General features: G+C 36.0%; 1 protein-coding gene across 5 annotated transcripts in view; it reads right to left on the reverse strand.

Annotated features, from left to right (window-relative positions):
• LOC104321149 (protein zyg-11 homolog B) overlaps positions 1-13,843 on the reverse strand; it is a 29,409-nt gene that overhangs the window by 11,726 nt on the left and 3,840 nt on the right. For all 5 annotated transcript variants that reach the window (XR_011325692.1, XR_011325691.1, XM_069788723.1 and 2 more), the window contains exons 2-13: positions 11,308-11,473; positions 8,138-8,892; positions 5,372-5,512; positions 3,943-4,119; positions 3,709-3,773; positions 2,977-3,076; positions 2,846-2,896; positions 2,032-2,193; positions 1,877-1,924; positions 1,051-1,248; positions 905-957; positions 185-282 (exon numbers count right to left, since the gene is read on the reverse strand). Coding sequence is in view for 3 of the 5 variants with exons in the window: in XM_069788723.1 (XP_069644824.1) it covers positions 185-282; positions 905-957; positions 1,051-1,248; positions 1,877-1,924; positions 2,032-2,193; positions 2,846-2,896; positions 2,977-3,076; positions 3,709-3,773; positions 3,943-4,119; positions 5,372-5,512; positions 8,138-8,892; positions 11,308-11,473 (2,014 nt within the window). In the remaining 2 variants the exon portion in view is untranslated. The remainder of the gene's footprint in view (positions 1-184; positions 283-904; positions 958-1,050; positions 1,249-1,876; positions 1,925-2,031; positions 2,194-2,845; positions 2,897-2,976; positions 3,077-3,708; positions 3,774-3,942; positions 4,120-5,371; positions 5,513-8,137; positions 8,893-11,307; positions 11,474-13,843) is intronic.

A 13,843-nucleotide genomic window follows, 5' to 3' on the forward strand; every position in this document is an offset into this window, starting at 1 on the left:
ACTAAAAATGATATAAAGAACTTTTATTACTCTCTTCCCCTGCCCCATTTAGTCAAAGCCTAAATGTAGTTTCTCCAGAGGATTAGGAATTAATACCCTTGGTTTCTCATTTTTCCCAGTTCATACTAGTGAATAATATGCTAAGAAATAAGAATTTTAAGGGTAATATTATCTTAATACATACGATTTTTGCTGCAGACATGCTGCATGGCCCACACTGCCCATAACTGGACACCAGGTGTCATGAAACAGCCAAGTAGTGGAAAAAACGGATTGAAAGACCTATAAAAAAAGAACAGCAACTTGCTTAACTACTAGATATTATTCCTTCAGAGGTCACATGTTGTTTACTCATTCAGCTACAGGTTTAACTAGAAGAGACACTTGATATTAAAAGGCTTACCTGCTGCACCTAAAACTAGTTTAAGACAATTACTAGCAAAAATCATATATAGTGGATATGTGGTGTGCTTTTACCATAGCATTTGGATGCCTCCTGCTCCTTAAAAACACGAGTAAAAACAGTGGAAATTATAAGGATTAGATGGACAGTAATTATCTAATTGTACTTTTTGGCCTCAAGCTTCTTTATCTAGGACAAACAGTGCTAACCTAGTGCTAGCCAATATAACCTTACTGGTTAATCTTTGTGTCCAAGTCTTTTAGGCATGCAGCTGAATATCTTTAATAGAAAAGCAGCAGAACAACATTACATTTTTCTTTCACAGGAGTCCCTAATCTTCTTTGGTCACAAAGGGAAAATTAATACGCTGCGTATTTTAAGCCGATAGGTGTTTTTCCACTGGACAAAACCATGCCTGGCTAGCAGCTAACTCTGCTTTGGGAACAAGTTTTAAATCTAGTTCAGTTTATTCTCCAAACTCTAAATCAAGACAATAGTTACCTGTAAGCTACCATCTCACATTCTGGGGTTGGCCAATTCAAGATGGCAGAATGCTGCAAAATACAGAACCAAGAACACTCATTGTTAAATACAAACATTGAAAAAAATATAAAAGAGTATGATAAAATTCACCATCATTTCTGTACCAGCTGTTCAAGGAGAGATGTCCTCTGGCTGCGACTTAACGTCCAGGCCTGCTCTCCTCGAGATATCAAATGAGCAATAATCCCTGCTGCAAAGTAGCTAACTTCCACCTCCACACTGTGCAATAATTTACTGATGTGGTCTATAAAGTCCTTCCACATTAACTCAGAATGGAGTTCTTTAACTTCAGCTATGTTATTCTGGAGGGGGAAAAAAAAAGAAAAGGGAAAATATCAACCGAAAGAATAAGATATGAGGGAGATAAACACATAAACTTGAACTACATTGTGTAAGTAACCACATATAAACACCAGGATGAGATCTTCATACATCCAAGTGACCACCAGATGCCAAAATACTACTTTTGCTTTTGAAAACTCTTCCAGTCTTATGCAGGAATTTGCCTCAAAACAAAGAGGTTTTCTCATAAGTAATTTTAGGCCATTAGCATGTAGCTCACACGAAATTAAAGCCTAGTTTTAACATTCTCAAACACAATTTCAGTAAACTTCAGCAGTGCACAATTCTGAATTCCATTGATTTTCAACCTACTTTTTGCATTTGGACTCATCTGAAGCCTCACTCACTGTCCTTTCTTAAAAGCTCTTTTTGTTTACTGTAACCATCAATTTCAATATAACTAATGCTTTTGGAGAATTGGTAAAACAGTCCAAAAAAATGTCAGTTGCAAATAATGCATACTACAAAGATTAAAGAACAACATAAAAATATTAGGCAAGTTTTCAGATTAACATGGGGTAAAAAAAAATTAAAAATTAAATTTTAAAAGTACATATTTCAGACTTTTTTGTTTCTTTTTCATCTCACCAGAAGTCCAAGAACTTTCTGTTGGATGGATGATTCAGATGGAAAAGACTGTGGAAAAAAGAAACAAACTATAGGTAACCACTTATGCTTATTACTGAAACAATGTTAATTATAAACCTATGTTGATAATCCACCACCAAAACTGTACTCCTCACCTCTAAGACTCTCATGAAAAGTTCTAGCCCTTGATTTTCAATGAAGTGCCGACATGTTGTTGGAGATTCATCAGTGAGGTTCCAAAGTGCACTCAATGTGAACTTGAGGGTAGTATCTACAAGGTTCTGATTTGTTTTCTGTTTAACTATTTGTAGAAGTTGCTGGGAAAAAAACAATTAAAAAATCCCAGTTATGATTGCATATCAAAAAAACGTATTAGCTCCTCTGCTGCTTTCTGCACCAACTGGGGTAATGCATGGCTATCATTTATATGCAGAGTAAAGATCTACATGTTTAGGGTCAAACTATACAAAATAAAACAGCTATTAAACTTTTTACCTCCCCTTTGAACATGGTTGCCTGCTAGAGGAATTCCTTTGTTTTCACCATAATTACACATGCAGTAGTACTACTACAGGTGGCACAAAGCCATCCACAGAGCTCTGGACCCCACATGAACATTGACAGCACTAACCATTTACTTCAAATACTCTCTTTTTAAGCATCTTTCATCTAAAACAATGGATTTCAAATCAAGAGATGTCTTTCTATGATACTTTGTATTAATTGTGTCAAGTTTTTCCACTTCGGCTTCTTTTCATCTATGCTAATATGTCTCACTGCCACTGTCTCTGATATTATCTCTAATAAATTCTCTAGGCTTTTCTCTTCTAAAGAGCTTTCAAATGAATACAGGGTAATGTCTTTGTAGAATTCTATCTCCTTATGTTTATTTTGTATCTTTAGAATACTGTTAACATGATTAGCTGGAGAGGATGGTATTTTTGACTGCCAGGGAAGTATCTGACTTACCCTAACAATGAAGAGTTCTGCTCCAAGTTGAGCTGTTTGCTCTGTTGAAAGCTGTAAACAAACAAAACTGTATCAACAATTTTTTAGACTTCAGAAATATTATCCTATCATCTCAAAGGTAAATTTCATACCTTTGCAGCAAGAATGGAAATTATGGCTACAGCCATCCTTTGCATGTTTTGATCTTCATGATTACACAGCCACTGCATAACAAGTTTGGCTGCTTCAAACCTGGAAGTTAAAAATAAATTTAATTTTCAGAAGTCTCATAAATCTTAGTAAAAGAAAGATGTACACAGACAACACATCAGATAGAAACGCATGCAAGACAAAAGTAACTGGAAGAAGTATGCCTCATACCAAAAAAAAGTAGAAATGCACAGTGAAATTACAGGTATTGCATGAGCCTCAGTCAGCTTTGAGTTGTTTGCTTAGGGTCTCTTACTTCTAATTATATATCTAAGTGCACAGGAATTGCTTCCAAAGAAGGAAGAAAAATTTGGCACAATCTTCTGAAACATCAGACCAACGCAATCCAAAGCATTTGGGCAAAACATTTAAGTAAAAAAATCTCTGCAAAAAGCAATCCCATAGTTTCTGAGAGAAATCCTGACTTCTGTTACGTGTAATTAGCGATAACCCATCCAGGTGAAGTAAAAAATACCTGTATACCAAAGGATTTTTTTCAGACCTACATTCAATTGTGAATTACAGGCCCAAAATAATTATAGGGCAGACAAATTCAGCACACTTGATTGATTTAAACTGAGCAAAACTGAGACCAGAAACAAACCTTCTGAAGGAACAGACAACAAAGTATTCTGCAATGCTACAACTCATTTTAACTGACTTATAAAACTTGCCTGTTAAATGGAACATCCTGAAGGATTCTGTCACTGCATAGTGAAAGAAGACAATTCTTTTGCAGCTATGAGAATGAAAAAGAATTACTTCATCAGAGACATACATGTTTCAAAATACTTTCTTACTATGAATTATTAAACATATTTCCATGAGGTCATGAGATGTGGAGAAACCTTTTGTAAGACCCACAAGACAGGGAATCCTACAGAAAATAAAGGAATTTTGTCTTTTACCTGTTGATGATTTGGGAAGTGTTCCATGGCCTTCAGGAGCAAGTGAGTGACATCAGCCAGAAGTCGCACAGGCATGCCTGCTGCTAAATCTTGCTTGGTTAGGTTAAAGACACACGCGCTTGCTGCTAACTGCACGGGCAAGTTCAGGGGGTGATTTCTCATTCCAATAACCACAAGCTGCAATGCAAGAGTTTTGCCCACATTAGTTACTTAAACATTTGCGCACATACCCCAAGAGCAATCCACTGTTGCTTGAGGCCACAACAATGACTCACAGCACCCAATTTCTGCCTCCCTTCTACTTAAGTGAAAAATCCATCTGGTGTGATTTTAATTCTCAGGAGGAACATTTTCTTCTGCTCAGTGATTCAAAGCTGACAACTTCCATTTTTCCAAGTCCTTTTGCACTGGTTGCAGCAGCCTCTCAAAGGAGAAGCTGTATGGAATCCAAGAGATTCTTAGAAAGATCCAGGGTTTGCTTTACAGACTGGGATAAAAATCACCACACTCTTTCAGAGATGAATGAGGTAGGACAGAGTTTCTGCAGTTTAATGGTAATGATGTAGTGGCTTCTTGTTTGGTGACTAGCCATTTCAGATCACATCCTAAGCTACTAGGTCAGGATATATTTTTCACAGCTTCTTCCTGAATTATGTTTTTGGCTACGCATGTTGATTGTGATCTCACCTAAGAAAATATTTTTCTTGTTGCCTATTGATTGCCAAAGTCTTTTTGATGTTGAAGCCAACAAAATCAAGATCACTTGTTCAGCATCAAAGAGGACAGGAAAAACAAAAAACATCTGTGCTACTGATGCCTCTTTTTATGATCACAGTAAAAATTAAACCATGTCTGCCATTCTAGACATGGAAAGCCAACGCCTGGAATGGATTTCTAAGGAAGTTTCTAGGATTCTCGAAGTTAGAGCCCAATATAGAACACTAATGATATTTATTCACTTGCTGTCATACTGGAAGGTGACAGTGGAGAGAAATATCACTGAATGCCTTCGTTATTACTACTGTTTGATAAGCATCAGCAGAAAGCACCGTTGTACCTGGGGAATAAGACTAGACAGACTTTTGATTTGACCCAGTACAGATATGTTCTAATGGCAGAATTTGACATCTGAAGAAAGCTTCATACCATATTCAAAATTACATGAAAGAATTAATGTAGATGCTACTAAATTTAGATAGATACTAAACATTAGTCCAGATCAATTTTACCTAATGTAAAATGCTACAGGGCATCTTCTACATCACTATTGTTTAAAGAGTTGTTAATTCTTATCCAACATTATGATTTTGATCTTAAAAACCACAACCAAAAAATGTACAAGCTTAGAAAATAATTTATACCAGGGTTTTGGGGATGGGCTCAGTTTAAGGAACAATGCATGACGATCATCAAAACTATATTATTTTACCTTTAAAATTTCAGGCTTTGTTTTTTCCATTACATGTGTCAGGCTGAATAAATGAAAAAGTGCTTCCCTCACAAAGAAGGCCCGTTCACTGTAACGCTTCAGTGCTTCAGAAATCTGAGTTTCATTTGCTTCTCCTGACACCTATGCACAGAGAAATAATCTTTAGTTCAAGATGTCATCATTTTACTTTAAAAATTTTGTTCTTAAAAAGTGCAAAGCTGCAGTTTCAAAGGTGGTGACATTTTCAGCCAAATCCTTCAGTAAGCAAATGGCTACTTTATCTGGCCATATTAATCCAGAATTACACAATCTTCAAACATTCCTCACAAAAAAGAATCCACATTATAAGCCAAAATTAGGTTTCAGCCATATCTTTAAGCAGAACTGTATGAAACCACTAAGTAAAAGTAGCACGTCATAACTAACAAAAGCTGCTTATGATGCACCAAATGCCTAAAAGTACTATTTGTAAATGAATGCTCTGGCAAATGCAGCTGATAAACTGATGAAGATGGTATTTTGGCTGTAATTTTTTGGCTCTGGGTTCTAGCTCTGGCAATAAAAAAAGACTTCCATTCTTTGTCTACATCAAGTTTCATATAAGCTGTATCTGTAGCAATAGCTTTCCAGCACCTTATTAAAGAACTAACTCATGCTCTCTGCAAAAGAAGTAATTCTTAAAACCAGACTTTAAACACATGTGAAAACTAAACAATGAGCTAACTTAGGCGAAGACTGCATTAGAAGCTACGAGCTGTTGACTAATACGAGCTTAAGTTCAGAATATTAAATCAGCAACTACCTGCAACTTTTTCCACTTTCCAATCTGCTATATTTTCTATCTCACTATATTTTATCTACTTTACAACTGTTAGTTGTGTAACTGTAGATGGTCTGTTCCTCAGTCTTACTATTTAATGAATCGTTGCTGCAATCATTGTTTTCTAAAATTCTTAGGGAAGCATGCAGAACTTGTTCTACTTAATGTGTCACATATGTTCATATATTGAAGTGTCACATTCTGTGCATCCTGTATTGTACAGAGCCAAATTTTTCGAAACTTGCTAGATCAGGAATATATTACAGCCTTGAGATAACTGATACCGTCTTGGATTTTGTTTTATATTCTCTATTGATTAGAACAGGGCAATTATATTTACTGACATGTTTTGCAGCCAATTATACGCTATATGAAGAACTTCCACTTGGCTTTATGTTCTCAACTATAATGTCTGCCTAGTGTTAAATCTTTCAAGAATTTTCTATAATCAAATTTCACAGAACTGCTGTAAAGACAGTAATATTTTACTTCTGCTGTCTCCATGAGTGCTGTCCTGTTTATTCTTTAGCAGTATCTAGACTAAGCAGCTGAATATTTCAGTATAGACACTAAAGAATTTGGGTTACACCAAAAAAAAAAGGGAGGGGGGGAATCGCTGCCTACAGTCTCTTCTTGACAACAATGCCTTAAAAAAAAAAAAAAAAGAAAGATAGAAATGCAAACTGCTTTTTGCTAACTACACTGCTACAAGTCCATCATGATTCTCACATTACTAGAACCTTCTTCCCTCCTGCCTTTTCACAGCACAGTCACTTGTATGAAGCAAGTATTCTAAAGAGCAAGGATTATATTGAATTATTTTACACCAAACATGAGGTATAATTTCCTGATGCCGTACATCATCACACCAAACAGGAACTTGCTTTCTCCAACAATGCATTTCAACATTCATACACATCATTATCAGCTGACGTGGCCATCAACAACTGTCAAAAGTTCCAGGGAAAAAAAAAATTATAAAATTGTGTAGCTGTGTTACCTCAATTGCTTGTAGCAACAGCATTCTGAATTTTAAAATTGAAGTGCAAAACTCAACTTGCACAGGAGACAGACTAAACTATGGACACATTATGCAAACTCTTCCTCATTCCCTCTGCAGTTTCCATTATCCTCATGGCAAGAAGATTATAAGACTCAGAGTCAAAGATGATATACCACTGACAGTGACAAGTCTAAAACATCTCTTTTTCTTCTTTAATTCTGACCCCTTCATAGCAGGGACAGGATAGGCTCATTCTCCAGTAAGTGCATGCATATTCTACAGAACAGGGCACAACATCTTGTTGCCTGGCACTAAAAGATAAATAAATGCACTTCAGCAAACATCATCTCATCCCAAGTGGCTAAGTAATTTAGGATTTGTTCAAGAAGAGGAAGTTTCTCATCCTAAGTAATTGCTTCTTACATGTTCATCACCAAAAGACCTTTCAAGGTGGGTAGAAATATTGTAACAGGAAATAGAAGTGGTGATGGAGTACAACAGCAGCTCAGTTACTAAGTTTTATTTTATCTTCTGTGTTAAATCATGAACTGCTCAAAGGTTATGCAAATTGTACCTCCACCTCTTACACATTGCTGCCTTATGCTAGATACTGTGCTGGAATCCAGAGAATATTATTCCAGTAAATCACTTCAGACTAGACAAAGTTCAGCTCTCTTAGATCTGATCTGTTAAATCAGGATCTAAGGCTCACTGAAAAGGCACAGAAAACAGATGCTTCTTACAATAGTATTATGTAAATTTAGCAGCTTCTGTGCCAGAATTAAGTAGGAATTTGACATAAAGTCAGTAATTACAATTAACAGTTAAAAAAATGAACCTACAGCCTCCTTCTGAAACACCCACATAACATCTGTTACAAATGATTAGTTCTATTTTTCCTGCACATTGTAATTTTTCAGTAAAATTAATTCCCCCACTTAACCTTTAGGTTTCCTTCTCCTGTTAGGAATTCTGAGTAGCCGGCGTCAGTAGCTAGCAGTCCTACAAACTGCATTGTGGGCCGTTGCTGAATAAACGCTTCTACAGCTTTATCCGTAACATGTTTTCTTCCAGAAATGTCCAAAGACACAAGGTTAGGCAAGATATCCTTCTGTTCCAGTAAACGAAGCGCTATGTCTGATGTGAACTGTTTGTCATCTGAAATATCAAGGTGATTCAGGTATTTTAGTTCTCTAATAACATCCAGAATCTGGGTTGTGGTCATTTTCAAGCATTTCAGGTGGTGCATGGTCAAAGACTTGAGTCGGTCTTTGCAGGTGAGGAGTGCTGTTATGTCAGTGACAGAGGTGTTCGATATATCCAGACTTTCTAATCTAGGAAGTGAAGCAACATCTGCCAAGTCCTCATTGTAGAACAGAACATTGGTAATACTCAATGCACGAAGCCCAGACAACTGACTGAAGCACCTCTCGTATGGGTCTTCCAGAGAAAGAGTTAGTGAGTTCAGCACAAGACATTGTAGATTTTGTTGGATCCATTTATTGCTGCCAAGTCCACTTATAATGTCTGTGATTGTTATATCTGCGTTCACCCCAGTAGCATCAAGTTCTACCAGCTTGTGATGGCAGAATGCTTTCCGGAAAGCCACAGCAGAGATTTTTGCTTTCCGGATACAAGCTCGTTTCAAACGCATCTGGTTGCCTCGGAAGATGCCCACAGTTCCATCATTCAGAAGCCCTGTTGGAAAACAGCATTAGTGTTTGGATCCAGTGTTATAGAACATTACTTTTAAGAACCCGAAGGGTACAAAGTGTTAAAAAAGAAAATTAATTGCAAAGTAGTTTGTCTTAGATCATTATGCCACTGATCCCAAAATTTTATATTTGAGATTCCACTTTTAAGATTACAATTTCACTTTTGGAAAATTCCAGGTTTAAGAATAGGAGAGAGAAATTAAGAGGTAGTATACACATTTTACCTGTTTGGTTCAGAACATGGAACATGCAATAAATAAAATGTGGCTATGCTTCAAAAACATTCAGACTGCCGCCTGCATTTTCTGGATTTTCTCACTGAACTGGTTAGAAATGTGCTAAAAACAGAATTTCAAAATTTCTGAAAGTTATTCTTCCCTGATCACAGTTCTCAACCTCAAGATAGTACCAGCAATCAATGACCAGTTCTCATCTTGCTTTAACTCAGTTGAACAATTTAGCATTTGACTGAATTAGTAAGTATGATCAATACACTAAACGACGCTTGTTAAGTTCTTCTATATATCCCTCATGAAGAAGGTAGGAGTGTTGCTCAGAAACAAGCCTAACGTGAGAAAGAAACCTAAAAGGCGATTCAAAGAGGAGAAAGAGGAGGACAAGGAAAGGGTGGGAAGAAGAGAAAGACAGCTACGAAAAAAGGAAATGCAACAATCTTGTTTGAGATTATTATCTTATTGCTCTGTAGCAAGATGACTGCATAAGTAGTCTTTTCTTGCAGCATACTGGCAACATCCTAATTGAAATAATACATTCAGTTCCCTGCACAGGATTATCCAAAATGCATTGAAAACACCAAGATTTCTTATTTGTATCTTACCAACAGAAGGATTACTGCTATATAGAAAGCCAAGCATGCATACAAAAGGAGTAGGAAGAACATGTCCTTCTAGTTTCACTCTAGAAGGTTATAAATGTCAACACTCCTGTTTTTTATCTCCTATCTTCAATTATACTGAACAGAAAAGAAACTGAAAATAGAATATATTTGAATAAAAACATCATTGCCACTTCAGTTTGGATTTAAGTCAAAAGCTAGTAATTGCCTCTGTGATAAAGTCAAATCAATATTAAGATTTGCAGACCTTTCTAAAGAGCAAATGGTTTAGGCATTTCTGACCAAGTAGTTGGGGCATTGCTCTTTCGCAGAGATAGCCAAAATATGGGGTGAAACATTTGGTACCCAGCAGAAAAATTAAATGTGATAAATCATTATAATTTTGTTAAAGTATTGCTAAATTAATTGAAGATCGAGTTAGGCTCTCTCACTGGCCTACCTTAGCCACACCCTGTTTATATTTTTTATCACTTTTTTTCATCCTGCACTCTGACACAGTGTTTGTGATGTGTCGGTGTCTGGAACTGCCTTCATCACTACTGGCACAGATAATAAGTTTCTGCTAATTCAGTTTCCTTGAATCTGATTTCTTGGGACTATTCTAAATAATTAACCTTCAGAAAGTAATGTATGTTGAAAATGAAAAGTTTTTTTGAGTTTGTGGGTTTTTTAGGACCAATACTTCTGTTATATCTGACTAGAACAACTTGAGAAAACTAGAACACCCATATTTGCACAATAAGAGCCAAATCTGCACCTATAGGATAGGGCACTTGGTCTGTTTACAATAATTTTTCTAATGTCACATTTCATCTCTTAATAAGAGTCTCCAGGATCTCCAGGAATTGGTCTCCTGCCTCTTCTCTAGGATCTATACACTCACTCTTTTCATGCTAAGAAGCTGTTACTGACACATTTTCCTTTGTCATGCTTAAAGGAAGCAAACGAGGGCAGCCCTGTCCTCGAAGATATGCTGACAGAGAATATGATAGGCCAGTACCTAAAATGTAAGAACACCACAAGATGGTTTTTACAGATGTTTATACTACTCTTGAAACTGACTGCTTTCGAGCAAATAATTACACTTCAACAAAAGTGCTAAAAGAGATGAGAAACTATTTTAATGAAAATCACAAGATTATTTCCTGGTTTAATCACAAGAACATACAATAAAGAAAATTCAGTTAATTGCTCTGCAAGAGATACTGGAATATTTGAGTGCTGCTAGAAGTAGTAGAATCAAATAATTCTTTTTTTTTTTTTAAGTGATTGAAAGAAGATCTATTAAAGAACGTTCACTTAAAGGAACATTAAATTAAAATCATAAACCCAAGACAAATGACCTTCTATTTAGAACTATATAGCAATGCAACATTCAGCTGAAGCTGTGGAAAAGCAAAAATAACAGAAATTCTCTATTAAGAGATTAAGGAATACAGCTTTAACAGCTGCAACAGCAGATTCTACTAGAAAATACCAGAACTGCAGTGTGACATTCCAGTAAAATATTTTTACTGATGACCCACGAATAATTGTTTTTACCATGAAATGCCATTGTCTGCAGCAATCGATCAGCCACTTCTTGAGGAAACATTCCTGGCTCCTGCAAGCATAGCGTTCCATCTTGCCTTTCTGTGCAAAATTTCTCTAGGTTGGCAGTCAGGAAATTCAAACAGATATCAAGTAAAGAATAAGGAGAAGCTTCCTCCTGTCATATGCAAAACACAATGAAACAAAGGAGATTTAGTGAAATCTTTCTCTGTCTATGAATCTTCCATTACTCTATAATGTTGTTTTTAGGCAAACCATTCATTTTTGTTAATCTGATTCTCATTGGAACAGGCAAATATTACAAAAGGAAACACTTCCCTTAGAGCTACGCAAGTCAGGTCACACAATAAACAACTGGCCAAACCGATGAGCAGCCTCCTCCCCCAGTCACCCCCAGAACCACATCCAGTCTGGTCTGTTGTGCTTGAGCCCTGCTTGCATTCAGAGGAAGAAAAGTAATTGCTGATAAGATCATTTGAATTTATGAAGTCTACTGGGAATTAATCAATCAATCAAGACAGACTGAAAGAAGATTTTAAATCAAATTTTACTTCTTGATTTAAACGATTTCTTTTAATCTTTCATTTAAGTCAACCCATATTAGAAGCCTACTACCAAGCTACACTAGAAATGCAGATAAATTTCATATATTGTTAGGAGCAAGTTTTGACACTGAAAAGGGCACTTAGAGCTCCAAATCAAAAAAAAAGGAAACTCAGAAAGAACTATTTAATTCCAAATTTTGTGCCACAATAAAGTAACAACTATTACAGTATTCCCTCCAATTATAGATACCAATTTCCTCCTTTTTACGCTAAGCACCTGGAAATCATCTATAGTAGAACCCTGCGTACAAAGGACAAGGCAGAATATAAACTTGAACTTTTCCTTCAGAGTTTGAGATTGTACATTGATATACAAAAATCTCAAAGGTTTTTTTATTCCATGTCTAATAATAGCCTACTGTTTTCAGCCACACAGATTAATCAACATAAAGAATGACTCGCAGCACTGTGAATCATCCCCAGCACCATACAAAAGAAGGCCGAGTGACTGGTACATACTCCCCCAGACAATTTTGAAAATAACAGCATCAACTGTTGCCAGATCTCATCTGTAAGAAAAATTGTGGCTTGCCTTTTATACTGAAAGTTCTGGATAATTTCACCTTTCTTTCCTAGCTCATTTAACTTCTCTTCTGTTGCCTCATTTGCCTAATATGTTCATCACAGAAGTACAGAAATATATAAAAGGTTATATAGAAGAAATACAAAGAAAATGACAGAAATAAATCTTCTAAAATAAGTTGCATATATTTGAAGACTGGGAGGTACCACATTAGGGCAAAGATGGAATGGAGCTTATCTTTAATGAATCATGTATTGACAACAATGAGAGACTGGAGTTTAATAGCTCCTGAAGACTTAAGTACAGGTTTGGGAATAGAAACTCCAAATTATTCAAATACAAGCTCTTTCTGCAGTTTTTGACATGCAACTTCCAACTCCTTTGACTCAATCTTTCTCAGTGTTTAATTTTTATGATTTTTTTTTTAAAGATTGAATATTACATTTTATTACTGAAGAAACAGGAGTCACTTTGTGATATGACTTGCTCACATTACCAGAAAACAGCAATTTTGGCTGCTTCCAGTCTTAAGATGATATGAAAAGGAAGGACAGAATTTGGAACTGTGAACGTCTTTTGTTTCTTCATAATGTGCAACAATGCCTGAAGTACTTCTAAAGAGAAAACACAACCAATTATTTTAAAATAGTACATTTTTTAAAGGAAAGGGGAGAATTTTCTTTTTAACCTGAAATTAATACACACACCCAGGACTTATATGACAGCTGCTGATTAAAAAAACCCACCACCAGAATCATTACTCAAAGGCATATGAAAATCATTCCGACTAAAGCAAAGATGTCCTCATCTCCCATTAGATCTTGGGTTTCTAATTTGATGCTTAAATATGACAAAACCAGAATACTGGCTCTCTTCATTCTTTCTGGCACTCTTCTATAACTTCTGCCAAAAAAGCTAAAACACTTTTATAGATCAGTGAGCAAACTCCAATGAGAATTTTTAGCCTTGCAGATAGGCCACTAGCATATGACTCAGAAAACTATTTTTTCAACCAGTACCTCTAACTGGCCAATCTGTAATTTGGAAATATTGTTTTAATTTTCATATAAAGTAATCACTTTAGAAGTCCATACAGGACATCTCCATACAATAAAGGAACAAAATCCACAAACATGGCTCAATTACACTTGCAAACAACACAGTATCATTTTTTTTAACTCCACTTATACCAGTTATAGGAGACATTTATAATGTTTCTTCAATTTGTTGCCAAAAGGCTGAAGAAACACACCTAACGAAGGCTCCTGAGGTAACCTGGGCAGATAGGCGAAACATATTTATCTGTATCTAATAAAGTCCCTTGACAAACATCATAAAAACAATTTCCTAGACTGTCTGCTACTGAAATAGAACAGCTTGAATGCAATCTGTAAACCTT

Source organism: Haliaeetus albicilla, chromosome 8, assembly GCF_947461875.1.
Source record: "Haliaeetus albicilla chromosome 8, bHalAlb1.1, whole genome shotgun sequence".
Classification (NCBI taxonomy): Eukaryota; Metazoa; Chordata; class Aves; order Accipitriformes; family Accipitridae; genus Haliaeetus; species Haliaeetus albicilla.